The sequence below is a fragment of the Lissotriton helveticus genome, chromosome 4_1 (assembly GCF_964261635.1).
Source record: "Lissotriton helveticus chromosome 4_1, aLisHel1.1, whole genome shotgun sequence".
NCBI classification, from domain to species: Eukaryota; Metazoa; Chordata; class Amphibia; order Caudata; family Salamandridae; genus Lissotriton; species Lissotriton helveticus.
The window spans coordinates 626,537,062-626,564,771 of NC_136063.1; the positions used below are offsets into that span (position 1 = coordinate 626,537,062).

The 27,710-nt window shown below is 43.3% G+C and overlaps 1 protein-coding gene across 1 annotated transcript in view; it reads left to right on the forward strand.

Annotated features, from left to right (window-relative positions):
- The window catches only part of CA8 (carbonic anhydrase 8 (inactive)), a 698,424-nt gene that overhangs the window by 321,923 nt on the left and 348,791 nt on the right, over positions 1 to 27,710 (forward strand). Inside the window, exon 3 of the mRNA XM_078685647.1 lies at positions 20,186 to 20,310. Within this exon, the coding sequence (XP_078541773.1) occupies positions 20,186 to 20,310 (125 nt within the window). The remainder of the gene's footprint in view (positions 1 to 20,185; positions 20,311 to 27,710) is intronic.

Here is a 27,710-nt window from a genome sequence, read left to right on the forward strand (position 1 = left end):
AATGGCTATTGACTAAAGTTTTTTTGTTATAGTTTGTTTAATTTTCCGCAGTCCAGTGGTCTACTTTTGTGGGGCTGTTCAGGGGGGCAATTAGCTTTCACAAGTTAGGGAATACTTAAACTTTAACATAATGATTTTAAAAAACAATAATATTTTCACTATGTGCCCACTGGTCAAACTTTTTTTTGTCATTCAAAAGGGATCTAGATTGTAAAAGTATTTTAATGAATTTTGAAAATTCTTTACTGTGATGCTTCTTTTCCAAGAAAAACGTTTTGCAGTTTTAGTGCTGTTAGAAAACTATTGTAAAAGGCAAAACAAAAATGTGAACACCATTCCTCTATTCTACAAAACCTATTGGGAGGAGCCATCATCCATTGACAGGCAAATGTGGTACACTGCAGAGGCCGTAGCTAACCAATCTCTTTTAGCAGTCAGGGGTTGAACAACAAATAAGCCCTTGTGTGATTCATTAGTATATAATAAAGAACAGTTACGGTGTGTATGGAACCATGCCTGCTTACTGACTGACCATTCTGGCATTATACAGTGATCCATTTCCACACATCTGGTTCTTGTACATTTTATGTACACTGTCCTGCACCTTAAACTATGGGGATGTACATGTGCCACTCTCTGAGGGGGGGAGAGTGCTCCATAATTCCTAGGTCACCTATTTCGATCGGCTCTCATATTCTGTGTAAGTTTACATAATATTACCACCCATGAATTTACAACCCCTGCCTTTACCATGCATTGCATATACCTTGCAAATAACATTACCACGCATGCTTTAATACAAGGTAAGTGAAACCCATATATGCCATGAGTGATGTAACTGACCATGTCATGAGTGATGTAATATGTGAGGTGATAAGCAGTGCATAGTTTGGCTTTTCAGTGAATATAGTATATATATATATATACATACATATATATATATATATATTCACTGAAAAAACCATAGGTTATAGACCATATATAGTTAGGAATTAGCATTTACAAAACCTTGAAAATTCACTGAAAAAACCATAGGTTATAGACCATATATAGTTAGGAATTAGCATTTACAAAACCTTGAAAATTCACTGCAAAAACCATAGGTTAGAGACCATATATAGTTAGCTGGACATTTTATTGACATAAAACCAATGAAATTCCATATATAGTTAGTTGCACTAACTATATATCGCGCACCCGCAATCCACTGCTGATGATGTCACATATTACATCATTCATGACATGGTCAGTGACATCACTGATGACATCACTGATGACATCTCAAATGACATCACTGATGACATCACTGATGACATCACTGATGACAACATCCAGTGACTGTATGTTTCTGTAAAGTTAAAATGTGTCTTACATATTGAAGAATGAGTGGAAGTATAAGTGTCTGGACAAAGGATTTAGTAGGTGCATGACTGAATGTATGAGTGAGTGATTAAATGTGTCTCACTGAGTGCATGGGTTAGTGACTAAACTGTCTTAATTTGTGCATCATTATGTCTGTTGTTCTGTAAACTGCTGCATGTGTTGATCAGTAGCTATATGATTAACTATATGGGTTATTGATTGATTGCCCACGTATTTGTATGGGAGACTGAGTGTGTGTGTGGCTAGCTGGGAGGTGTGTGACTCTGTGCAGATCAATCTGTACTTGTATCAATGATTGTATAAGAAGGTAAGTATGTGTTAGTATATGTTTGAAAATGTAAGGTGCTCTATGTTTAACTGTATAGACAAGAAAATGGAAGTCTCATTGATTCTTTACAGGACTGACTAGGTGTGTGAGTAACTCCATGGATGAGTGGCAGACTGTGAGTGTCTGTATAGGTGTATGAGTGCATATGATAGTGTTGTAAAGATGAGTGATTGTATGTATGAATGATAGTATGGGTGAATGAGTGAAGGTGTGTGTAGACGTAGCAATCAGTGAGTGCGTATGTAGTAACTAGTATTGGTGTGTCAATGGTTTCAAAAATTATACTCTTTTTAACACTGGGTGAAACAGAGGTTATATTAAAATGTGAGGAGATGCATTGTATTGTCACATGAATGATATCATCAGTGATGTGGTCATTGATGTCAAATGAGATGTCATCAGTGATGTCATCAGTGATGTCATTTGAGATGTCATCAGTGATGTCATCAGTGATGTCACTGACCATGTCATGAATGATGTAATATGTGACATCATCAGCAGTGGATTGCGGGTGCGCGATATATAGTTAGTGCAACTAACTATATATGGAATTTCATTGGTTTTATGTCAATAAAATGTCCAGCTAACTATATATGGTCTCTAACCTATGGTTTTTGCAGTGAATTTTCAAGGTTTTGTAAATGCTAATTCCTAACTATATATGGTCTATAACCTATGGTTTTTTCAGTGAATTTTCAAGGTTTTGTAAATGCTAATTCCTAACTATATATGGTCTATAACCTATGGTTTTTTCAGTGAATTTCAATGGTTTTTTAATAGCAAATATCATAAGCTGTCGAATGTCAAGTACGTGGTAAGTAAAAACATTTTCGTGTTTATGCACACTGATCTGCTTTGAATGCTGCCCCCCACCCCTCATTTCTATTAGGAGTACTCTCTCTTTGCAGATAGTGAAGGGTAGTTAACGCAGCCCTTTGCCCCCTTTGTAATCCGTCGTGCCTGCTTCTCTCTCCATTTGATTGATTGTTCTCTTTGGTTCATTCTCTATTTACAAACAAGCACAGAGTCACAATACTCTGTTTAGTCTTTGCAGATAGCGAAAAATCGTGTAAAAAAACAAAAGGAATCAAACAAAATCAGTAGGCCACTAATGGGATCTCTTTTTGACCTCGCTAAAATAGAAACATTAGGAACAACCTGTTGAAAATAGCAATGCGTATGTACATAAGCGGCGTTCATTTGTGTTCACAGTACCCCTTGTTGATTGTTTCAATCGAGCATTGAATTGTTCGAAGTTGGTTCTCTTAAGGATCTTCTCTGCCTGCAAACGAGGAAGAATAGGAATATTCTCTCTCCCTTTGCAGATAGTGAAGGGTAGGTAACGCAAGCCTTTAACACGTCGTACCTATTTCATTCCTCATTGATTGATTGATTGTCCGAACATTGACTGTTTGGGAATTAGTTCTTTTTGGAGGTATTCCCTGTTTGCAAATAAACATAGGAAAATCTTTGCAAGTAGTGAAAGGGTACGTAATGCGGACCTTTCTCCCCCGTTGTAATCTGTCATGCCTATCTACTCCCCACTGATTGATGCACCTGTTTCACCCGGATCATTTACTAGAGATACGTCATCTGGCCCGACCAGAGAGCACCCCTAGTGAAAAGGACATATGCAATAATAACGAAGTGATCACTGTATCCTGTTAACAGAAACTTTAGCATGAAACAACCTGGAAAGAAAAGAATAGGAAAACGAAAATCAGTAGGCCACTGATGAACATGAACTTTTATTAAACAACGAACAAAGAAACGATAACATAACGTAATGATAAAACCTATTAATGTCCTAGAAACAAGAAAACGTTAAAATATGCCAGTGGTGAGAGACCAGAAAAACAGTAAGAGAAACCAAATCACCCCTCGCTGTCCCACCGCCTGCCACGCCCAAAAAATCGATAGACTAGGGAAAATGCAAGTCAGTAGAACATCCGCCCCCACTCTGGAAACTTCCAAGGTGGGGCAGGGTTGCGGCTACGCCCAGCCGGGAGCAGCCCATATAAGGCAGGTCCTGCTGCCACGCCTCGGCCAGGAGATCCTAACATAGGGTGTAGCCGGAGGAGAGGCCGAGGCCAGCGGGACCCGGCCAGGGGATTGCCTTTACAACGCTGAACAGTTGCAGGGGGGGGAATGTCTCCTCAACCCTCCCCTCTCTCTCCCAGTCCGGCCGTGGTGGCCCTTGAGAGTTGCAGGTACTCCCGCCACATGCTCTTCCGGTCCGGCCACCAACGGTCGGGGGGCCGAGGACGACGGGATCCGGCTGCAGTCGATAAACCAAGAAACCCGTTCATGGGGCCAGAGCCAGGGGCGTCCGGCCGACATCTACCGGAAGCCCGGCCCGAAGACGGACGGGACACTTCTTCTTTCATGAATAATGGCTGCGACAACACTGGGGGGGGATGTCTTGCACATGCCTCCGACCCCCCCCCCCCCCCTCGTCCTCATCGCCTGGTCCGGCCATAACAAATCTCAAGCGAGACGCCGTGGGGTGCACTGGGAGGGAGAGACGGTGCGAACAGGCCTCTCCCGCCTCCCCAGGTGGAGGCTTCCCAGCTGCACCCTCAGCGCTCCAGGCGCCCGGAAAAGGGTTCTTCCACTGTGGCCATGCTGCAACGTCTCGCCCGGCAGGGTGGAGCCCGTCCGCTCATTTGACCCCGCGATCGCCAGTAGCTACCGAACTCTCAAAATGGCGGTCGACCTGGCAAGAGCGGGCCCAGCATAAAGAAATGGCCCGGTCACTGCTTGACTCCACCACCGTAGTCCTCCACGACCTTGAAGATTCTAGAGGAGCCGCGGGAGTCTCCGACCCCCGATGGGGAATGACTGCCATGATCGCCCGTGGAGTGACGAAACTGTATCCGCGGGACGTCGGCGCTCCCATGCTGGCGCCAGCCTCACTTTGAATTACTAGAATCCTGCAGACCTCAGTTCCGGTGAAAGCACAGTGTGACCCGGTAGGAAAAATTGTTGCACCCCCTCCCCTTTTTCACTGATAGTTCAAACCACCGATCCTTTCCTTTGCCCTTTTAACGGAACTTTGGACTGCCTCCCCCTCTTTTACATTTTCTAGAGAAAACAAAACATTAACCACTACATTAGCATAGCAGTTGACACCAGAACTGTTTTCAAATTTAAAACCAACAACATCTTCAACAAAATCCTTTTTGTTTCTGCTGTGACCCTGCTACAGCACAGGCATTGTCCCCAGCAGTAATTCTGCGATGCCGGTAAGAATAGCTGTGGTGCCTACTGGACTCACTCACCCCCGCGGCGCCCCACGCCGTTATTTGCTGGGCGGCAACTTACTAGACATCACTTTCGTGCCATCTAGATTTCAGCGCGTTCTGCTGCCTTGGAACTATTCGCACAACAGACCGCTACTGACAAGAATATTTCATTATTGGTGCTGTCAATTTCAATAAATCTATTGGATAATTCAAAAGAAATTGCCACGGTCTCTTCGTTGTTTAAATGTTTTTACTGTTTTTGTTTTGTTGTATATATTTATATGTTATTAAAGTTTTATATTCCTACTACTTTGTTGGAGTGCTACATATTTTTAATGTGACACATAATTGTAAAAACTTTGATGTACCAAGAGTCATTCCTGGAATCTTCCGCTTCAGGCTCGGTCCCCTCCCCAATCACAATACAGGATGGTTTTCAGATAGTAGGAACACGTGTGGATCTCATCGGGTGTGGGCCTTGATCTACTATAACTCCTTTGAAGAGGGGTGATTCTTTACAGCTGGGGCCATAAACTACATCTGCAGGGCTAGCTGATAGCCTGGACAATCGGACACAGAGGAAGAGGAGTGTCAGAGGGTGCGGTAGTGAATAGGGCGAAAGGGAGGTGTCGGGCGGGCACAGAGTGTGATTCTCAGGGAAGAGCAGCGCAGATGGGGGGAGGTTTATTGCCCATGCATAAGACAGAGAGCGGGGGTGACCAGTGCCTGGGGAAGATGCTTGCGAGGGTGAGGAGCCATGCTACGAATCGACAGCGTGCAGAGAGTGGGTCTGGTCAAGACATCTAAAATGGCTGCCGTGCACCACAAAAGTGTGGCATTTCAAAAAAGGCAAGATGGCGCAAACAATGTTTTTCAACACTTCCTCATTTCCTTCGAATCGAACGTTAACAGACGTTGGGGCATATTACCAAAGTTAAGCGATATTTATCGCTAACGATGCTTACCAACGAATTTTTTACCGCTAAGCATCGTCAGAAATTATCGAAGATAAACCTTGCTATTATCAAGGTTTATCGCAAATGCGATAATAAACGGCCGCAATGCATCAATATCGCTAAAAACTCAGCGATATTCATGCATTACCGAGCTAATGCTCTTAGCCATGTTATCCACCTCCCATTGGATAACATGGCTAAGAACTGCTCAGGGCAGGTGTTACTTTTTGGAGATATTCGCGCTTAGCGCGAATATCTCCAAAAGGAGATAGATATCTTGCATGTTGTAATGCAAGTTATTGTGGTATATGGAACTCATACCATAATCTCTCAGGAAAGCAGAAACTGATCCTTTTGGGACCGCCTAAAAAGGCCTAGGGGGTGAGGAGTACTCTACTTTGCCCCCTTTTCACGTTCCGAACTATTTTATTTTACTCTCTTCTGTAATTACACAAAATAGCAGCGATAAGATGCATCGGAGACACACAGGGGCATATTACCAACAACTAGCGAAAATTTTTGTCTCTAACTTGTTTAGAGACAAAAATTATCGCCGCACATCGGCGATTTTTATCGCAGATAAACCTTGCTATTAGCAAGGTTTATCGCAAATGCGATAAAAACGGCCGCAATGCATGAATATCGCTGAAAAGTCAGCGATATTCATGCATTATCGAGCAAATGCTCTTAGCCATGTTATCCACCTCCCATTGGATAACATGGTGAAGAACTGCTCAGGGCAGGTGTTAGCTTTTGGAGATATTCGCGCTTAGCGCGAATATCTCCAAAAGTTGGTAATAGGAGATAGCGATGTTAGCGACTGTTTCCAGTTGCTAACATCTTGGCACGCCCACTTTGCATGTCATTAGTGATAAATATCACTGACATGCAAAGCGGGGCCCAAGATGGTCGCTATCTCCTATTAGCTGTCACTAACTGGTGTTAGCGACAGCTTGGTAATAGGGAGATAATTTTATCTCCGCTTTCTTGGCTTTTAAAGCCAAAAAAGCGGAGATAAACCCCCTTGATAATATGCCCCACAGTGAGAGAAAGGAGGCCGGAGATGAAGAAGAGATGTCAAATACACATTGGAGATAATATAGTGGCAGAAGGGAAGTAAATATGAGTAAACTTACCATGTAACATAAAAATGTTGCACTCTATACTATAAGTCTCATTTTATACTACAATCACTTCGCTACAACCTCATAAATTAAAAATAAAAATGAATAATGTCTCAAACAATTTTTGATTTCTAAATATAAATTTATTCTTCAGAATTTTCTAAATTTGAAAGAACTAGTAACATGTCCTCATCAGCAATGTCCTCATGAAAAGTCTGCAATGATGATTCTTGTAACTCTATGGTCTCCAAACATTCGATAAATTCGCCATCAAGAGATTGATCAAAAAAATCATTCAAGTCATCTCCTCCTTGTGACAATATTTCATTATTGGTGCTGTCAATTTCAATCAATGTAGTGGAATCATTCAAGTCATCTCCTCGTGACAATATTTCATTATTGGTGCTCTCAATTTCAATCAATGTAGTGGAATCATTCAAGTCATCTCCTCCTTGTGACAATATTTCATTATTGGTGCTGTCCATTTCAATCAATCTAATGGAATCATACAAGTCATCTCCTCCTTGTGACAATATTTCATTATTGGTGCTCTCAATTTCAATCAATGTAGTGGAATCATTCAAGTCATCTCCTTGTGCCAATATTTCATTATTGGTGCTGTCCATTTCAATCAATCTAATGGAATCATACAAGTCATCTCCTCCTTGTGACAATATTTCATTATTGGTGCTCTCAATTTCAATCAATGTAGTGGACAATTCAAAAGAAATTGCCACGGTCTCTTCATTGTGAGCCATTTTATTTTGAAATTGCTTGCTGTAAATTGCAGAAAAAAATAATCACTTTCATTTATCGTTTTTAGTAATACATAATATAAAACTAACTTTATCAAGTATTTAGTATAACAGAAGGACTGCAAATAAATAACAGAAAACATTTTTCAAATTATCTTCAAGTGTACAACATAGTTCCCCTTACAAATTAACAACTCACCTTTTTAAAAGTAGGAGAAGTGTTAGTACTGTGTAAATCAAACACCAGAAATTCACCACCAAAAATTCCTCACAAATGTACCTCAGACAGTAGTATCACAAAATGGCTGTGGTTTCCTCTCATTTGAAATATATACATAACCAATTAACTTTCATCACACACAAATACAAAACCAAACTAACATTTTAATTGGTTCTAAATTTCAACACTTTCAAATGTGTTTTCCCCATGCAATTTTCCATAGGACATTTACATACGTCTACAGCCTGAATGGCTGAACGGAATTACACCAAACTTGGCAAAATGGTACATCAAACCTAAGAGGTCAGGAAGGATCTACTATGCCCCCTTATGGTCATTTCCCCCTTCGCTTTGACCTCCTCTTGTCTCTCAATCCTACCGAGAGACAAGATGGCGGCCGCTACGGACTGTTTGGAATGTTGACAGACGCCGGAGAACCAATCAGCTTCGCAAAGCTCCGTAACGCGAAAAGTACGCGAAGCGGAGCGCTGTTACAGATATATATCTTTTTTTGAACGTTAATTTCTCAAAATCCACTGGAGCACATATATTGAGACCTAGCAAAGGCACATCGGGCTACCAGTCCCTAATATTTTGCCAAGTTTCGTGCAAATCCATTCAGCCGTTCGATTATTATTATTATTTTTTTTTTTGCCCCGCGGGGCCCTTTTAAAACCTCCACATCAAACGTAGGGGGTCAGCGAGGATCTACTATTCCCCCTTATGGTCATTTGCCCCTTCGCTTTGGCCTCCTCTTGTCTCTCGATCCTACCGAGAGACAAGATGGCGGCCGCTATGGACTGTTTGGAATGTTGACAGACGCCGGAGAACCAATCAGCTTCGCTTCACAAAGCTCCGTTGCGCGAAAAGTACGCGTCCTGGAGCGCTGCCCGGTCCGCTGTTACAGATATATATCTTTTTTTAAACGTTAATTTCTCAAAATCCACTGTAGCACATATATTGAGACCTACAAAAGGCACATCGGGCTACCAGTCCCTACAATTTTGCCAAGTTTCGTGCAAATCCATTCAGCCGTTCGGGCTAAAAGTGAGGCCAACCGCCCTATGGAAAACTCAATGTTAAAAACACGTTTTGGGACCCCCCTTTTTTCTCAGCCCCCCCTTGACGAACCCCCCCCAAATTTTCAAGGGCTGCTCAGAAACAAAATGTGCCATTTTCCTGAAAATTTCAGCCAATTCCGTCCACAAACGCCAAAGTTATTAGACATAGAATTTTCAAAAATCCCATAGAGAAAAAATCCTAACTATATATACCTACTGGCGACCGCCAGTAGGTAATATACATATATATGGAAAACTCGACCCCTTCGTGAAGAAAGCCAGAGGACACCAGGGGAGCATTCGGGAACACATTTATTGACAGCTTAAGTGTGGCATAATGCATTTCGGCGTGTTGCCTTCTTCGGATGCCGTAAGCTTTGGCCGAGAACACTCCTTCTCACACACTTGATATACAACGGTCCTCCCAGTAAACGGAGGTCAGCTGACTCCACCCGCTGACGAGTTGCAGCTGCAGTGCGAAGTAGTCGGACTGCAGTTCCCATAATGCAGCAGCCTGGTAAGTACCAAATGTGGAGCCAAATTTCGATCTTCGATCATATATATATATATATATATATATATATATATATATATATATATATATATATATATATATATATATATATATATATTCGAACCACAGAGTTGCCCTCTTGGAGATGCTACACGCATCGGGGTAATTGCACACAAATCCTCAGGCAGCAGTTAGGTCGGCGGGCTGCTCGCGTTCCAGGTGCCATACGCGTTTCGAGCTCTTGCAGCTCTTGATCACTGGCGGCAAATGAGGAAAAACAGCGGGCTTTCAAGAACAATTATTTTATTACAAATCAGAGTCCCGCCCTGGTAGGCGTCACCCCAGCTGCATGCTGGTTGTAGTAGTCCGTTCTCTAACCAAGTGGGCTCCGCTGTTATCCTCATAGTAAAATTAATAATCCTTGTTAGGTGGAAGGCAATAGCAGCGTCAGCCTTCCCTCTGCCAATATATTCCTGTGGTTCAGGCCCCCTATGCCCACGAAGCACTCGTGACATCCAGTGCTTCGGAAACGCTTCGACAGCGTCGGAGCATCTCCGCGGCCAGGCTAGCCGCTTTCCTCATTTGCCGCCAGTGATCAAGAGCTGCAAGAGCTCGAAACGCGTATGGCACCTGGAACGCGAGCAGCCCGCCGACCTAACTGCTGCCTGAGGATTTGTGTGCAATTACCCCGATGCGTGTAGCATCTCCAAGAGGGCAACTCTGTGGTTCGAAATATATATATATATATATATATATATATATATATATATATATATATATATTACCTACTGGCAGTCGCCAGTAGGTAGTTATAGTTAGGATCTATTTTCCATAGGAAATCCGCAGCATTCTATTTGGAATAACTGTGGCGCCGGTTGACAAATCTTCGCGAAATTTTCAAAACTGGTTGGGCGCTCCGGTGCGCTCCTATCCTAAAAGTCTAGGGGTGATTCGTCAAGCGGGCCTGAGAAAAAAGGGGGTCCCAAAACGTGTTTTCCCCATGCAATTTCCCTTAGGAACCTTTAGTTGCAGCTACAGCCCGAACTGCTGAACGGAATTACACCAAATTAGGAAAAGAGATAGACCTTGGTTCAGAGTCGTGCTTCTGCTTAAATGGTGTAAATCCGTTCAGTAGTTCTTGAGAAAATCACAATTAAAATCACACATATATCCATGGCCGAACAGCAGGATCCACGCACCCTGCCGAGCAGGAGCTGGAGCTGTATGCTAATTGGCTGTCAACACTCCAAACCAGGAAGTGTTGGCAGCCATCTTGTGCCTCGGTAGAACCAAGGCACAAGAAAGCAGAGAAAAACCTCACAAAACGCAAAAAGGGGGCAGGGTAGAAACACCCTGACCCCCTAGGCCTGCTCAGGAGTGCTCTCAAGGACCCCCAGGGCCCAAAAAAGCATTTTCTTAAAAAGAAATCTGCGAGATTCGCACACCCAGCGAGAATGTCGGCCGAAATGTTTTAAAAAACGAAGCGCGGATTCCCGAGCCTTGTTGTTCATTAGCCCCCGGGGGCAATATTTTATGTGAATGGGGGCCCCCCTGGGCCCCCCAGCACCGGGGACCGCCACCCCCGGGGGCTTCGTCAAAATAGGTGGGGGGGCTCTCAGGCCCCTCTAGCCCCGGGGACCACCAACCCGGGGCGTTTTTTAATAACAAAATACCCTGTGGGGAGGCTCAAGCTCCCCCACATGCCCCGGGGACTGCCACCTCCCCGGGGCTTTGAATATTTAAATTGGGGGGTCTGTGAAGAACTCCCGAGCCATGGGGACCACCACCCCCGAGGCTTTGTATATTGTGGGAGGGGGGCCGCTCGGCCTCCCTCCTGGAGCCTTGTCATGGCCCGGGGGACTACCACCCCCCAGGGCCAGCTCCAGCAGTGTCCCAGGGTGCCCACCCCCGGGACACTGTAGTTTGTTATGGCAGGGCAGGAGCCCTGTGGCCAACTTGGTTTGAGTTTTGAGAGAGAGAGTAGGGAAACCTGCTCTTTCTTTCAAAATTCAAACCAAATTGCTTTTCTACAGGGGGAGCTGCATCTTAGCAGCTTCTCATGTGGAAAAGCGATGCCGGCTCCCACAGGAGGCGGGGAGCCGGCAGGACCGTGGGGGGATTAGGGACCCCCCCACTGTCCCCAAGGCCCCGGGGGACGGGGTCCCTGGGGTCATAAGTGGCCCGGGAGGGGGGCTACGTGGACCCCCTCCACCATTAAAAATATTAATATTAAAAAAAAATATTGGAAAGGCCGGCCCCAGGGGATGGGGTCCCTGGGGCCATAATTGGCCTCAGGATGGGGTCCACGCAGCCCCCTCCATTTAAATTAAAACAAAGAAAATGGCCATGCCCCAGGGGATGGGGTCCCCGGGGCCAATTATGGCTTTGGGAGGGGGCCACACGGCACACTTCCAAATTTTTAATATAAAAAATAGGGGTGAATCCCTAGGGGATGGGGTACCCAGGGCCAGTAAAATTGGAAAAGAAGGAGGGCCACATAGCCCCCCCCCCTCTTAAAAAAAAGGAAAAAAAAGACCAGCATCGTGCCGGAGGTCCCATCCCCTACCAGCATCACTCTGCAAACGCACCCCCTGGGTCGTTTGCAGACAGGGAAAGAATTCCCCTTGAATACTGGGATCCCTGGGGGCCAACTAGCCCACCAGGAACCTCCAGTATACGCCAGGGGGCTGCGTTGCAGAGAGGTGTTCAGAGGCCATGCCCCTTTTTACACCTCTCTGCAATGCAGCTCTGTGGCGCTTATATGAGGTACCTAGTGGGCTAGTTTGACCCTAGGGACCCTCAGGATTAAAGGGAATTAATCTCCCAACTTAGAACGGCCAAAGGGCACGTTTACACAGTTGTGAAGGGAGGCGTCGGGCCCGAGGTGACGTGGGCAAACACGCCATGTGGTGCGTTTTAGGTTGGGGAAATAATTCCCCTTCAATCCTGAGGGACCCTGGGGGACAACTAGCCCACAAGGTGCTTCCAGTAAACTCCACTGCTTTTTACTGAAAAAGATTCTAAGTGTCGATTTTTGAAACTTATAAATATTCCTCTAAAATCAGTTGAACTATGAATTCCAATGTACTCACCTGTTATCAGGAGCGACCTTAGTGCCGCATCTTTGAGCCCAGTACAGATCCTGAAAAGTAATTCTAACCATACTTACCAGTAACTTGAATTTCCTTCCATAGGCTAACATTGACTGGTTTCACTTGGAAATTCTGTGGAGTTTTGGAACTTTAAAATATTCACCTAAAATTAGCCGAACAACGAATTCCGATTTACTCACCTGCTATCAGGAGAGAACCTAGTGCTGCATCTTTTAGCCCAGCACTGACCCTGAAAAGTAATTCGAACCGTACTTACCAGTAACTTGTATTTCCTTCCATAGGAATCCATTGTCTGGTTTTCACCAGAAAAGTTTCAGTGTCGATTTTCACAAAGTACAAATATTCCTTAAAAATTGCCTGTATGACTTAAACTTTCAACTGTTTACAGGAGATGCACCAGTGTTGGATCCAGGATCCACCACTGAATAAGAAAAAGTAACAATAACACTACTTACCTGCTAAGTGAATTTCCTCCCATAGGATAACATTGGTGGTTCTATGTGAAAAAGTTTCTGTCAACTTTTAAAATACAATAATATTCCTTAAAAATCACTACTGTAACCAAAATGCTTTTACTCAACTGTTTACAGGAGATGTCCCAGGACTGAATCACGGATCCAGTCCTGTGGTTAGAAAAGTAATCCATAAAGTAACTAATTGCATTTAACTAGAAATTCCCATTGAGCTCAATGTTGCATCGTGTTTGAAATTGTGTTGCCCATTGCAACAACTGTAACTACTGTACTTAAAAGTCTATTGCCTATTTGCAAAGTATTTAAACTAAAGTAATTCATTCTGAGAAAGTATATTTTGTAATGTAATGTATAATGTAAATAAAAATTGTCATTTACAAAACCTTTGAAATTCACGGAAAAAATCATAGGTTTCAGACATGTTATAGTTAGGAATTAGCATTTAAAAAACCTTTGGAATTCACTGAAAAACCATAGGTTTCAGACATGTTATAGTTAGGCATTAGCATTTAAAAAACCTTAGAAATTCAGTGAAAAAAACATAGGTTTTAGGGGTGTTATAGTTAGCTGGACATTTCTCTCGTACAAAACCAATGAAATTCCTCCAGTATAGTTAGTACACTCGTGCACCCGCAATCCACTGCTGATGATGTCACATATTACATCATTCATGACATGGTCAGTGACATCACTGATGACATCATGGGTGACATCTCAAATGATATCACTGATTACATCATCCACGTGACAATCTGATACATTTCATCATACACTAGTATAACCTTTCAACACTCATTATAAAATATGGAGTACCATATTTGAAACCATTGACACGCCAGTACAAGTTTCTAAAAACCCACTCAGTGATTCCTACATCTACACACACATCTAAACACTTACCTATATATTCACTCATACATGCTAGCAAAGATCAATAGAACACTATTAAATATACTTATACACCTACATCGACATTACACACCAGCACACATCTTATTCACGTATGCAGTCATCCTACTCACTTATGCAAACAATTGATCATACTTACATTTACTAAGCTACATACTTATAAAAACACCACTTTATTAATTCATATAGATAGTAACTCATACTTAGTGTGTTATAAAATCACTATTACAAGTATACAGTTTTCGATACAGTCACTCATACAATCACTGAGTCTTATGTGTACTTATTTACATACAACTGTCACATACACTGCCTTTTATATTTCTACTTTGTTGGACATGTTTAATTGAGAAATATATTTACTCATCACCACACCCATGAAGAGATTCACGCACCCAAACAACTGTTTCCACATACAGTCTTAACCTCATATACCTACTAAATCAACTATTTACACATCTTTGGACAGTCACACACCTCCCACCCAACCACACACACATTCACTATCCCATCCACATATTCACTTAACTAATTAATAACTAATTTAGACTTTCACATAGCTAGTAACCAACTTATGTAGTAGGTTACAAAACAAGAGATAGAGTGATACAGATATTCACACAGTTTAATCACTATCCCATATATTTAGTGAGACACTTTAAATTAGTCACTTAGACAGTCAATCACAGTGCTACTAAATAACTGTACCCTCTCCACGCTGGTGATTGCCCCTTGCACTTGGTCCGATCACTTTATCATTTCGTTTTCCCTTAGTCTTTTAGTAGCTAAGTCCCCTATGTACATCAAAAATTCCTGGGCCCGTAACTGGGGTAAGGTCAACTTGCCTGACCTCTCGACCGCACTCCTGGCCTCTCTTCCCCTGCTATCAGGACTAGATTCCGCAGCCCAAGCCTCAGCCATTGATTCATGGCTCACGGAGGGAAGCGATTGTTTAGCTCCTCTCCGGCGTACCTCGATTAGGCGCCCTAAAGACGCCAATCGGTGGTTCAACATCGAGCTGAAGGAATTGAAGCTAACCGTTCGAAGGGCTGAACGCAAGTGGAGACTGGATTACTCTCTGAACACCAGGACCCACTACGTTCACCTCCTGGGGACCTATAAGCGAAAAATCATTGAGGCCAAGAAAGCATATTTCTCGGCGAAAATCTTAGCGGCCGAGAATCAACCTAAGGAGATTTTTACCATCACTCACGATTTGGCGTTCTCGGACCGGACCACACTCAAGCGCCCCCCCTCCCAGAACCTCTGCGATTCATTGAACCTGTACTTTGTCGATAAAATCACGACTATCAAATCCAATATCCCTCCGCCTTCTCCCTCTTTTGTTGACCCCCTCCTTCACCCCTCCCCAGCCTCCTTTACTTCCTTTCCTCCACTTTCTGAAGAACTCTTCTTGTCCCTTCTCCCTAAAATGAAGTCCGGTTCCCCATCTGATATCTGCCCGGCTCATATTCTACGGCAGATTTACACTGCCTGCCCGTCGCCCCCTCTGGGCTTCCTTAACGATTCACTAGCCCGAGGGGTTGTTACTCCTTCGTTGAAAGCCGCTTCTATTGTTCCCATCTTGAAGAAGCCGGGAGCCGACCCTGCTGTGATGGCTAACTATCGCCCCATCTCCCTTCTCCCTTTTTTGGCGAAGGTGCTGGAGCGGCATGTGACATCTGCACTCAGCGCTTTCGCCGAGGAGAATGGGAGGTTGGCCCCTTGTCAGGCGGGTTTTCGGCCAAGGCACTCAACCGAGTCAGTGTTGGTGTCAGTATCTGACACCCTCAGAGAGGGTATGGACTCCGGTAGACCTCAGGCGCTGGTCCTTCTTGACTTGTCCGCCGCCTTTGACACGGTGGACCATTCCATCTTGCTTTCCCGTGTCAAGGCGGCGGGCGTAGGAGGATCAGCCCTCATCTGGCTCTCGTCCTTTCTGAGGGACCGGACCCAGGCGGTCCATCTTGGGGAGTTTTCAGCTACCCCCTGCCAGGTCCAGTGCGGTGTCCCCCAGGGTTCTTCTCTTTCTCCTTTACTCTTTAATCTTTACATCGCTCCGCTCATCTTTTCTCTACAGCACCTGGAGGTCTCGGTATTTAATTATGCCGATGACCTCCAGCTCATCTTCAATCTCTCCTCTAATTCTGACTCTATTTCTAATTTCCAATCTACTCTATCTTTCATCAGGGACTGGATGAACCTCAACCACCTGAAACTCAATCCCGATAAAACGGAACTTGTGGTGACGGGTGGTTGCTCCAGTCCCTGGAATTCACTCTTCTGGCCCCCCTCCTTTGGTTCCCCTCCCACTCCGGTTTCCTCTGTCAAGACTCTTGGTATCAAGCTCAACAATCAACTCACCATGCACTCCCAGATTGGCTCTGTGGTTTCTTCTTGTTTCCTTACTCTCCGCACCATTCGCTCTATTTCCCGCTTCTTTTCCTTCCCTGCACTCAAGCTAATTATGTCCGCACTGGTCCTGTCCCGCCTGGACTACGGGAACATTCTGTATAATGGTATCCCTCAGTACAGCCTTCGTAAATTGCAATTAGTGCAAAACCAGGCTGCCCGTCTTGCCTTTGGTCTCCCCAAATTCCACCACTCCTCCCCTCTCCTGAATACCCTTCACTGGCTCCCGGTGCGGGAACGTGCCTTGTTTAAACTAGGCTGCGTGGTGTTCCAGGCCAGGACTGGCCTGGCCCCCCTATTCATATCATCGGCCATCAAGGCCTATGTCCCTGGCAGAGACCTCCGATCCTCAGCCCAACTCCTCCTAGTTGTGCCCCGCTTCCGGAAAAAGAAGCAGGGTGGCTCGAAATTTTCCTTTCTTGCCCCCTTGTTTTGGAACTCTCTCCCTTTTTACCTTAGGTCCCTCACTGACTACTCCGCTTTCCGCAAAGCCTTGAAGACCTTTTTATTCCCTCAGGCTTTTCCCTAGGTTTGTCCTGTTTCCAGTCGCTGCCTCAGTGACTGTCCCCGCTCAGTGGGTTGTCTTCGACTTTAGCGCCAAGAAACCGTTTAGGTGTATGTTGCGCTTAATAAATATTTTAAACTTAAACTTACTTAAACTTACTAAATCCTCGATGCAGACACTTATACATCCACTCAGTCTTCAAAGCAGATTGCTATATATATAATACTTATTTAAATATCGAACCAAACCACATTCACGGGATTATGTCATCAGTGATGTCATCAGTGATGTCATCAGTGATGTCACTGACCATGTCATGAATGATGTAATATGTGACATCATCAGCAGTGGATTATGGGTGTGCGAATTTTAGTTAGTACAACTAACTATAATGGAGGAATTTCAATGGTTTTTTACGAGTGAAATGTCCAGCTAACTATAACACCCCTAAAACCTATGTTTATTTCAGTGAATTTCTAAGTTTTTTTAATGCTAATTTCTAACTATAACATGTCTAAAACCTAAGGTTTTTTTCAGTGAATATATATATATATATTTATATGCACGGCTTATCACCTCACATATTACATCACTCATGACAAGGTCAGGGGCATGACATCACTGATGGCATCTCAAATTACATCACTGATGACATCATCCAGTGACTGTGAGTGTTTTCAACAGTTTATGAGTGTTAAATATATATACCAAGGTGTACTGGTGAATCTGTGGCTGTATGAGTGCCTGTATGGATGATTCAGTGGCTGTATGACTGAATGTATAAGAGCGTGACTAGGTGTCTCAGTGAATGTATGGGTGAGTGACTAGTTGTGTGAATGTCTGTATCAGTCAGTCAGTTGGTGTCAAAGTGGCTGTATCGGTGTGTGAGTGGGTATATGAGTGGCTGTATAGGTGAGTGATTGGTTGTCTGAGTAACTGTATGGGTGTCCAGGTGTCTGTGTGGGTCAGTGAGGGGGTGTATGACTGTCTGTATGGATGAGTGAGTGGGTGAGTCAGTGGCTGTATGGGTTAGTGATTGCATGTGTCAGTGGTAAATGGGTGAGTAACTGGGTATGTGGAAGGCAGTATAGGTGAGTGATGCAGTATACAAGTGACTGCATGGTTGAGTGAGTAAATGTGAAAGGGGCTGCATGGGTCATTGTGTGCCTGTGTTAGTAACTGTATAGGTGAGTGAGTACATCTTGGTATCTGTGGGCCATATGTATGAACATATTTTCCCATAGACACAGAATGGGTAAAACCCTTTGATACATTTGGCCCTGTATGCATAAGTAAGCGGGTGTGCGTATCTCTATGGTGAATAAAAAGCTGTCTGATTGACTGTACAGATGAGTGAGAAGGTGTGTGAATAGCTCTATGGGTGACTGATTTACTGTGTGAGTGGCTGTATGGGCGTATGAGAGGATATGTCAGTATCTATATTAGTGAGTGAATAGGTGATAAGTGGCTGTATAGATGAGTGAGTTGATGTGTGTGTAGATTTATGAATTAGTGAGTGTGTGTGCATGTACTGGTATGGGTCTGTTAAAGGGCTTGTGAATTGTGTGGGAGTGGGTTTCTGAAAGGTTCTATGGGGGTGTGAGTGAGCGTGTTAGTGATTTTCTGGATGATGTCATCAGTGATGTCATTTGAGCTTTCATCAGTAATGTCACTGACCATGTCATGAGTGACATAATATGTGAGGTCATAAGCAGTGCATTGCAGGGGTGCAAGTTATAGTTAGCTCAGCCAACTACAACTGCTGAATTTCAATGGTTTTGTACGAATGAAACCTGAGCCTATCTATAAAGTCTCTGTAACCTGTGGTTTTTTAAGTGAATTTCTAAGGTTTGTTTTAATTCCATTTCCTAACGATAACATCCTTGAAATCTTTGTTTTTTTCAGTGAATTTCTAAGGTGTTTTAAATGCTAATTCCTAACTATACCCTTCCTGTTACTTTTTATTTTTTTCAGCGAATTTCTGCTTTTTAAAGTAGTCATGGCATTTGCAGAGTGGTGGAGAAAGGTAGTGGGCCTCTGACCAGCAATTGGGAATCCCACTGTGTAGGACTTACAGGAGGGCTTCTTGATCCCCACAGTCTCTCAGGAGTAAAGTGGACTTGATCCCTCAACCATTAGTGCACCATGAGGTGCATTTGCATAGAGGTGGCTTCTAAAGACCTCTTAGACATTTTTGGCCCTGGGTTCCCTGGGGGACACCCCCCCCCAAGAGGCCTAGGGATCAGGGTGTTTCAACCCTGCCCCCTTTTCTTTAAAAAAAAGAGACACCAGATGGTTGCCAGCACTTCCTGGTTTGAAGTGGTGGCACCAATCAGATCTCAGCATGAGATTGTGAGGGGTCACGGATCCATCGCGCCCTTATATATATATATATATATATATATATATACAACTGGAAAATTATTTTAGTTTCTCCACAACTACTGAACGGATTTCCACCAAATCATGAAAAAGGCACATCCCTGAACCAACAATTACTTACTTCCCAAATTTGGTGTATTTTCACTCAGCAGTTCGGGCTGCAGCCATATCTACAGGTCCTATGGGAATTAACATGGAGAAAACGCTCTTTTTAAAAAAAAAAAACCTGGTTCTCGACCCATGCTTGATGGATCACTTTCAAGGTAGCAGCTTAAGTGAGCTTCATATTAGTTTTAAACATTTGTGAAGATTCGTCAAACGGCGCCAACATTATTAGCACAACAAACATTGCTTTTCCCATGGAAACTGGGTCCTAACTGTAACTACCTACTTACAATAACTATTTATCTATCTATCTATCTATCTATCTATCTATCTATCTATCTATCTATCTATCTATCTATCTATCTATCTATCTATCTATCTATCTATCTATCTATCTATCTATCATCTATCTATCTATCTATCTATCTGTCTATCTATCTATCTATCTATCTATCTATCTATCTATCTATCTATCTATCTATCTATCTGTCTGTCTATTGTCTGTCTGTCTGTCTGTCTGTGTATACACTTACCATTTTGTTGCAAAGGCATACTTGGTAAAGGCATATGCGTGGTAAAAATATGTTTGCCCAGCCTAATGATCAAGAGCAATGCCATCACTTAGCTCAATTTAGATGTTGTTGTCATAGTCTCAGCATGTGTATGGGAGAACCACCACTAATAACTTGTTTTTTTCTAGTTTTACTAGGTGGCCCATTGCCTCGTGGTCATGAATTTGAATTGCACGAAGTACGATTTCACTGGGGTAGAGAAAACCAGCGTGGCTCCGAGCACACAGTTAACTTCAAAGCTTTCCCCATGGAGGTAAGACTATTTACGGCACAGTGAGACAACTGCAGTGCATCGGTTTACTACTCTGTATTCATTGTACAACTAGGATTTGTCAACCAACATAATTTTAAGTGACAGTGCTGGGCATATGTTATGTATGAAAATTCCTATCTTTCTTTGGTGTTTAAAGCCCTACGCAGTAACACAACCTCTCTAGTCGCTTTCCCTTCAGTTGCTGTCACGTTGTTTGCCTGTTCCTTCTGCTGGACACTCACCAAGTTCCAGATGAGATTCCTGCGCAGATAAAATTCATTAACTCCCTGCCAATTTACTGCTCACTCAAGAAACAAAAGCAATTTATTTTTATCATTTGACAAATAAGTAAGATAGATATTGAATTATTGTTATGTGCATCAACATAGCAATATTCAGGGGCGGCTCCTCCGCTAAGGCGGAGGAGCATTGCCTCACTGCCTTTCAGCATGGCAAAAAAGGAAAAATAAAATGCTAATAACAAGATGTTATTATCATTTTATTTTTCTGTGTTGGGGCAGTTTTGTGGGGCGGGGTTAGGCTGCGCAGGGGGGAGGAGTGGTGACATCCTCCTAAGGGACCGATTCTGATCTTATGTGGAAATCAAACCGAACGACTCATATCCGGAATCCTGTCCATGCGATTTGGGTCAAGGCAGTCCCACCGAACAAGTATGATGCATTTGAATGCATCCCTATACAATCGGTTGGACTCCCATTGACTTCAATTGGAGCCTGTGTACTGAACATGTACACAGGCTCCCATTGACAAAAGGGGTGGTTGGGGATCATCATGCAGCCTGTGGCAGGCACCCCTTGGTGCCTGCCACACTGTGCATGGTCTGAAAGGGGGGACCCATGGATACCCCTCCTGGCACGAATCAGAGGTCCCCGGTTAAGGAGGGGCCTGCTATGGGCCCCCAAAGACCAATTCCAGGAGCCTTTTTGATCCGGGCAGAAGGAATCATAACGGCTGTCCGAATCGTCCAAATCATTCATCATACTTGCACGTTCGGAATCCGGGTCCATTCCCCAGACGATTCAACAACAAACGAGTCGGACAGACAGGCCCGGGTTCAGTAACGATTCGGTCGAATCAGATTAGATCTTCACATCGTACTTGGTTGTTCGAAATGAGGGATGATTCAGTCGGAAACATAGGCTCTGAATCAGATTTGCACGTTCCAGAACCTGTCTGGAGGCTTCCTAATGACATCGGAATCAAGCCCTAAGTGTGCATGACTGTTTGGCTGGCCAAATGCAAAAAAAGTGTTGCAGAACAAAGTGTCTGTTTTATTTTCCTGCAAATGGCACAAAAGAAGGTTTTGAACCAGAAAACACAATTGTTCTAAAGTATTTTAGTATTTTACTGTGAGAGAGACCAATTTTTGTGCTATCAATCTCCTTCCATTTAGTGGTGGAAACAGGTGTGAAACCCATTGTGAATTGCAGAAAGCTATACATTTCTGAAAAGTAGACAACATTCTGACTGGAGTGGTCATCTGTGTAGATCCATTAAGGTTTTCCTACAACAAGTAACAGTTGAAATAAAAAAAAATTGAAATTTGAAAAAAACTGCCATTTGTGTCTTTATTTTCATCTCTAACTATGGCAGATTTTCAAAAGCAATATACTGTTACGTCCACTGGACCCTTCTGGTTGCGGGGATATTCAGGGCTTGTAGAGTCACAAGAACCCGTGGTACACAGAGCCAATAACTGAGCTGCACCTTGAAATGGTTTTTCAATGTGTACCGGGCATACAGCAATTCATTTGGTAAAATATAAAGAGGGAACAATAGGTATAAAGGAAACGTATGTATTTCCAGAATGAGTAGAAGATATGGAGTTTAGAAGCAGTGGTTATTTGCACATCTCTGAATGTGTGGGAACCCATACTAACATGTGAATTAGATGGTACTTCTCAAAATGACTTCTTTCTTACACACTGTCTTACATTTGGAAGGCGCAACTGCAGAGAAAGACAAAAGGTAGTAACACTTGTTCACTATTTTGTATTCCAACTGAAAACTGACCCTTTTTTAGCAATGTGGCTAGCTGTGCATTTTGGGCCCTAGCTCAGCTGGCACCTAGGGAAATCTAGCACACCTGTACTTTTTTGAAAACTACACACCTAGGGGAATACAGGATGGGTGCCTTGTGTGGCTCTCACTAGGTTCTGTTACCCTCAGAATGTGTCTACAAAAACACATTTTCCTCACATGTCTGTGATGGAAAGTTACGAAATCAGTGGGAAGCCGCAAACATCCACCCACCCATCATTCTCCCAAGTCTCTCGATGAAAATGGTACCTCGCTTGTGTAGGTAGGCCTAGTTCCCGCAGCAGAAAATCGCCCAAAACGGAATGTGGACACATCACATTTTTCCACTGAAAGCAGACCATTTTTTTGCAATGTGGATTTTAGCTTTGGATTTTGGGCCCTAGGTCAGCTGACAACTGGGGAAACCTAGCATACCTGTACATGTTTGAAAATACGTCGGGGAATCAGGATAGGGTAACTTGTGTGGATCTCACCAGGTCCTGCTACCCAGAATCCCTTGAAAACCTCAAATTTTACTAAGAAAACACATTTCCCTATCATTTCTATGATGGAAAATTCTGGAATTTGCAGGGAGCCACAAACTTCCAGCTTTCCCCCAAGTCACCCCATAAAATTGGTACTTCACTTGTGTGGGTAGATCTAGTGCCCGCAACAGAGAAGGGCCCAAAAGCTATTGTGGAGACATCAAAATTATCCATCACAAAATGACCTGGTTTTGCAAGGGGGTCACTTGCATTTTTGGTCCGGGGCTCTGCAGCCATCTAGGAAAAACTATAAAACCCAGATATTTCTGAAAACTAGTCACCCGGGGAAGTTCAGGGAGGTGTGTCTTGCGTGGGTCAGCCACTTTTTCTTATCCAGAATCCCCTGCAAACCTCAAATTCAGAAAAACAAAAATTACATTTTTCTCTCATTTCTGTTCGGGAAAGTTGTGGCATCACCGGGCCAGCATAGATTTCCTACCACCTAGCATTCCCCCAGGTCTCCTGATAAATATGCTACCTCACTTGTAGAGACGTCAAAATTATCTATCACAAAAGAACCTGGTTTTGCAAGGGGTTACCTGTGTTTTTGGTCTTCAGCTCTATGGCCATCTAGGGAGGTTTGAAGAGGACTCTAGGTAAGAATACATTGGGCGTCCCATGCAAGACCCACCTCCCTGGAGCCCCCAGGGTGTTTAGCTTTCAGAAATGTCTGGTTTTGGTACGTTTTCTGAAATGGCTACCCAGCCAAGGGTCAAAAAGAGAAGTGACACCTTAACAAAACCAGATCGTTTAGTGATTGATAATTTTGATGTCTCCGAAATATATACTCCATATCCTTTTTATATATACCAAAGGAATTCCTGGTGCAGATTAGGGTTATTTTAGCCCTTCCTGGTTGCCTTGCTTCATTGCATAAATGAAAAGTGAATCTGCCCTGCAGTATGCATCCTCTTTCATGGGCACCCTCTGATACAGCACCCACCAATACACCATTGAAGTGTGCTGGGCTAATGTGGCTTGCTTTGAGGGGTTTCATCTCACAAATACAGGCATTTACCAATACAGCATGCACAATTGAATTTGAATGCTGTGTTGATTGTGTCATTGGGCAATGCATTTTACATGTGCACTGAATAACGTAATTATTATGGCTGTCTAGTTTGTAGGAGTCACTTATGTTTGAATTTGAACATGCCTTGCATATGGAAGCAAACTACCTCAGATCCGTGCTCACAGGCCCTCATAATGACTGGTCTGGATTAATCCTGTTAAATCCACTAGGAGAATTGGTAACTCAAAGGGGTGAAGCTTATTGGAACTACAGGTGTAACCCTGAGGATCTCATGAGAAATTAGGAATTACTGAGGAATCGGTAGTTCTTGGTCTGATTAGCCTAGTAATTTCCCATTTTGTTAGCAGTCAAAGTCTCCATTGATACCACACCTGTGGTGCTCCTGTGGATATCATGATTCTGATGGAACCAGTAACTAGTCTTGCCTTCTCCATCAGAATTCAGAGGTCAGTTATAATGAGGGTCTTAACCTTTTGCAGGCACAATCTGGCTACTAGATTGGTGACATGTTTAAGAAAGTTGAATAAGATATCTCTCGCAACCAAGACACGGACTGACATCTGACTTAAACTTGAGTACTGTTCATCATTATTATGCACAGAATTCTTGATATGAATCCCTCCTATTTAACATTTTGACTCAATACATTTGTTAGGTCTGGCCGAGAGACATCTTTGGCTTTCTTGGCAGACTCATCATTTCCGAAAATTCATAATACATTTTATCGTATTTTTATTTAGTTGAAAGCGCCTGAATCACCCTCCAAGTGGTATCTCTGCGCTAATGGATTGCTGTAGCCAGCTACATACATGGAACAGGTTAAAATAGTACGTTTTTCAGAAGCCTTCTAAACTTTAGGTGATCTGAGCATTGTCGCAGTTGTACCGGGAGAGCATTCCAGCAAGATGGTGCCAGGTGGAAAAAGGCTTTACCACCTAGGCGTGTTTTTTTTATAGCGGGCAGCCACTAGGAAAGATTTGGAACCCAAATGGAGGGAACCTAGGCGGCAATATTTTGCTAGTTTCTCTGCAAGGTAATTGGGGCCTTTGCGGTTCAGAGATTTGTGCACCATGCAACAGTTCTTGAACCTAATCTGCATCTGCACTGGCAGCCAGTGAAGCTGTTGCAGTAGGCGGCAGGAGGCTGTTCGAGGAGGGGCATTAGATACCAGGCAAGCTGCGGTATTCTGGACTGCCTGCAGCCTGTTTAAATATACTTAATTTGCTGTGATCAGCAGGGCATTGCTGTAGTCCAGGCTGCTTAACACTAATGCTTGGATCAGTTTTGTCCGCGTAGTTAGAGGCAAAAAGAGAAAGACCTTCTGAATGAGACAAAGCACATGAAAACATGACACAGTGATAGATGTGGCCCTGAATAAATGGGCTGAAACACCTCGAACTGATAGATGATAGAAGCCCAGACAACTTTCACTCTGATAAAAGAGAAATCTGCAATGCCATGTAAATTAGAGAGGGGTTTAAATGCATTACTCCCCCAATTGGTGTTGAGATGAGCGTGATCTTGGTGATATGGGTTGCGAACCATAGTGATTTTAAAGAATTGTTTATCGCAGCCCTCTAAGAAATTTTGGGCAAGAAGGACTCTGTCTGGAAGACAGAAGATAAGTTGAATGTGTATGTATATAACTGTTGTATTATTATTATTTTGTATCACTTCTGTGTATGTGAATGTAGATATTTGATGCGTGTTTTTTTACTAATATAAGAATAGAGATAAAGCATCTAGATCTCAGTTCGGTGTGAGTGTTTCTTTAACAAGATAAATGGTTCAAAGAGAATAAGTTCTCCCCTGTAGGATTCATTTACGTTTCCTGCCGGTTCTAAAAAAATGTTTTCAGTCAGATTAATTCCGCTGCACTATCGTTTGTTCTTTACAGTGATAGATGTGGCGTGTTCCTTCATAGGCAGCTTCTGCTCCAGACGGACAACCATATTTTTTACCACTGTTTTTGGTGTCAGTGTAGTACCCAGTTCCCATGGCCACCACCCAGGGGACCATCTCGGTGATGCCTCCCAAACAACTTGATCTCTGTTTACCCACATTAAGCTGGAGGAAGTTGTCTCGCATGCAGCCTGCAATGGTCATCATCCCATCTGAGAAATTTGACTGAGCATTTGGATTCTTCAAAGGAGAGTAGTAGCTGAGTATCATCAGCATAAGACATAGGAACAAATCCTAATTTCTTTAGTAATCCAGGTAAGGGAGCAACATGTATGTTAAATAAGGTTGGGCTCAAGCAAGAGCCCTGCGATACTCCCTTAGTCAGTTTAGTCGTCTTTGAATGGAAAGGGCCTAGATTTATGGTTTGAGTTCTGTCTGACAGAAAACTTGTCGGCCATTGCAGAGCACTCCCTTGGAGGCCGATTTCCCCTAAGTCTCTTGAGCAGAATCTGGTGGGAAATCATGTTGAAAGCTGCCAATAAATCAAGCAACACCAGAACTACCACTTGTCCGTTGTCCAGTGACATTCTAATGTTGTCAGTGATCGCAATCAGCGCAGTGTCCGTACTATGCCTGGGTCGGAAGCCCGACTGGGATGAATCAAAACAGTTTGAAACTTCGTCAAAATCAGACAGGTGTTTATTAATGTGTTTTTCTAGAACCTTGCTCAGGAGAGGTAGTAATGAAATGGGGCGATAGTTGGATAAATCCTCCATAGGGGCTTTACATTTTTTACACATGGATATAATTGGTGCTGCTTTCCATTCTAAAGGGAGGAGACCTTTTTCTATCGAACAGTTCAGGATAGAACAAATACGGGCAGCAAGTTGTTTGGCGAGCAGTGTGGTGGTCTTGGCTGGAATGATGTCCATTCGGGAGCCGGATTTTAAGTTTTCCAGTAGCCCCTCGAAATCCTCGGGCTTAAGTGTCCTGAATTTGTCTAATCTATGTGCATTATCTATGCTCAGAGGATGGCTTACTGTGGAGTCAGTCCAAGGACTTCCGGCTGGAGTAATTTTGTTGTAAATCAATTACATTTTCTCAGTGAAGTGTATTACTAATTTGTCGCACAGTGCTTGAGAGGGTGTTTCTTCCTTATTGTATGCCTTGAAATTGGTGAACGTTTTTAAGATATGATAAAGAATTTTGGGTGCATTCCCTGCCTGTTCAAGTTGCATCGCTATGTGGGTTCTGTGAGCAATTTTAATATTTTTATGGTATTGGGCCAGTGCAAGTTTAAATCTTTCTTTATCCTGAGAATCGTGCGAATGGCTCCAGTGTTGTTCCAAATTTTTACAGCGGCACTTTTCTGTCCGGAGGTTAAGGGAAAACCATGCTGTCTGGGGGCATCTAGCTATGGTGGAATAATGCTTCAGCACTCTAGATGGTCTATAGTGGCTTTAATAGTAGAATTAAAACCGGCCAGGCATTCCTCAACGTTGTCTGGGTCAAGATTCTGCTGGCTAGGAAAGATATCTTGAAAATGCTCCGGCGTGAGTTTGTGCCACTGTCTGTGCCACCTAGATGACTTAGAGTGGGAGTTATTGGGCATCCCAGGGCCCTTAATGTGAAACTCTATTAGTGAGTGGTCTGTCCAGGTTAGTGGAGAAGTAGCTCCACAGATGATATTGGGGGATTTGTTGAGGATAATATCCAGCATATGTCCAGCTATATGGGTGGAGCTAGTGTTGATCTTACTTAATTCCAGTGACGTTAAGTCTGCCAGGAAAGTAGAGGTATCTTGGTTTGTGGTGTTCTTACTATGGACATTAAAAATCACCTAGGAGCAAATAGTTTCTGGTAGAAATGCGATCCATGAG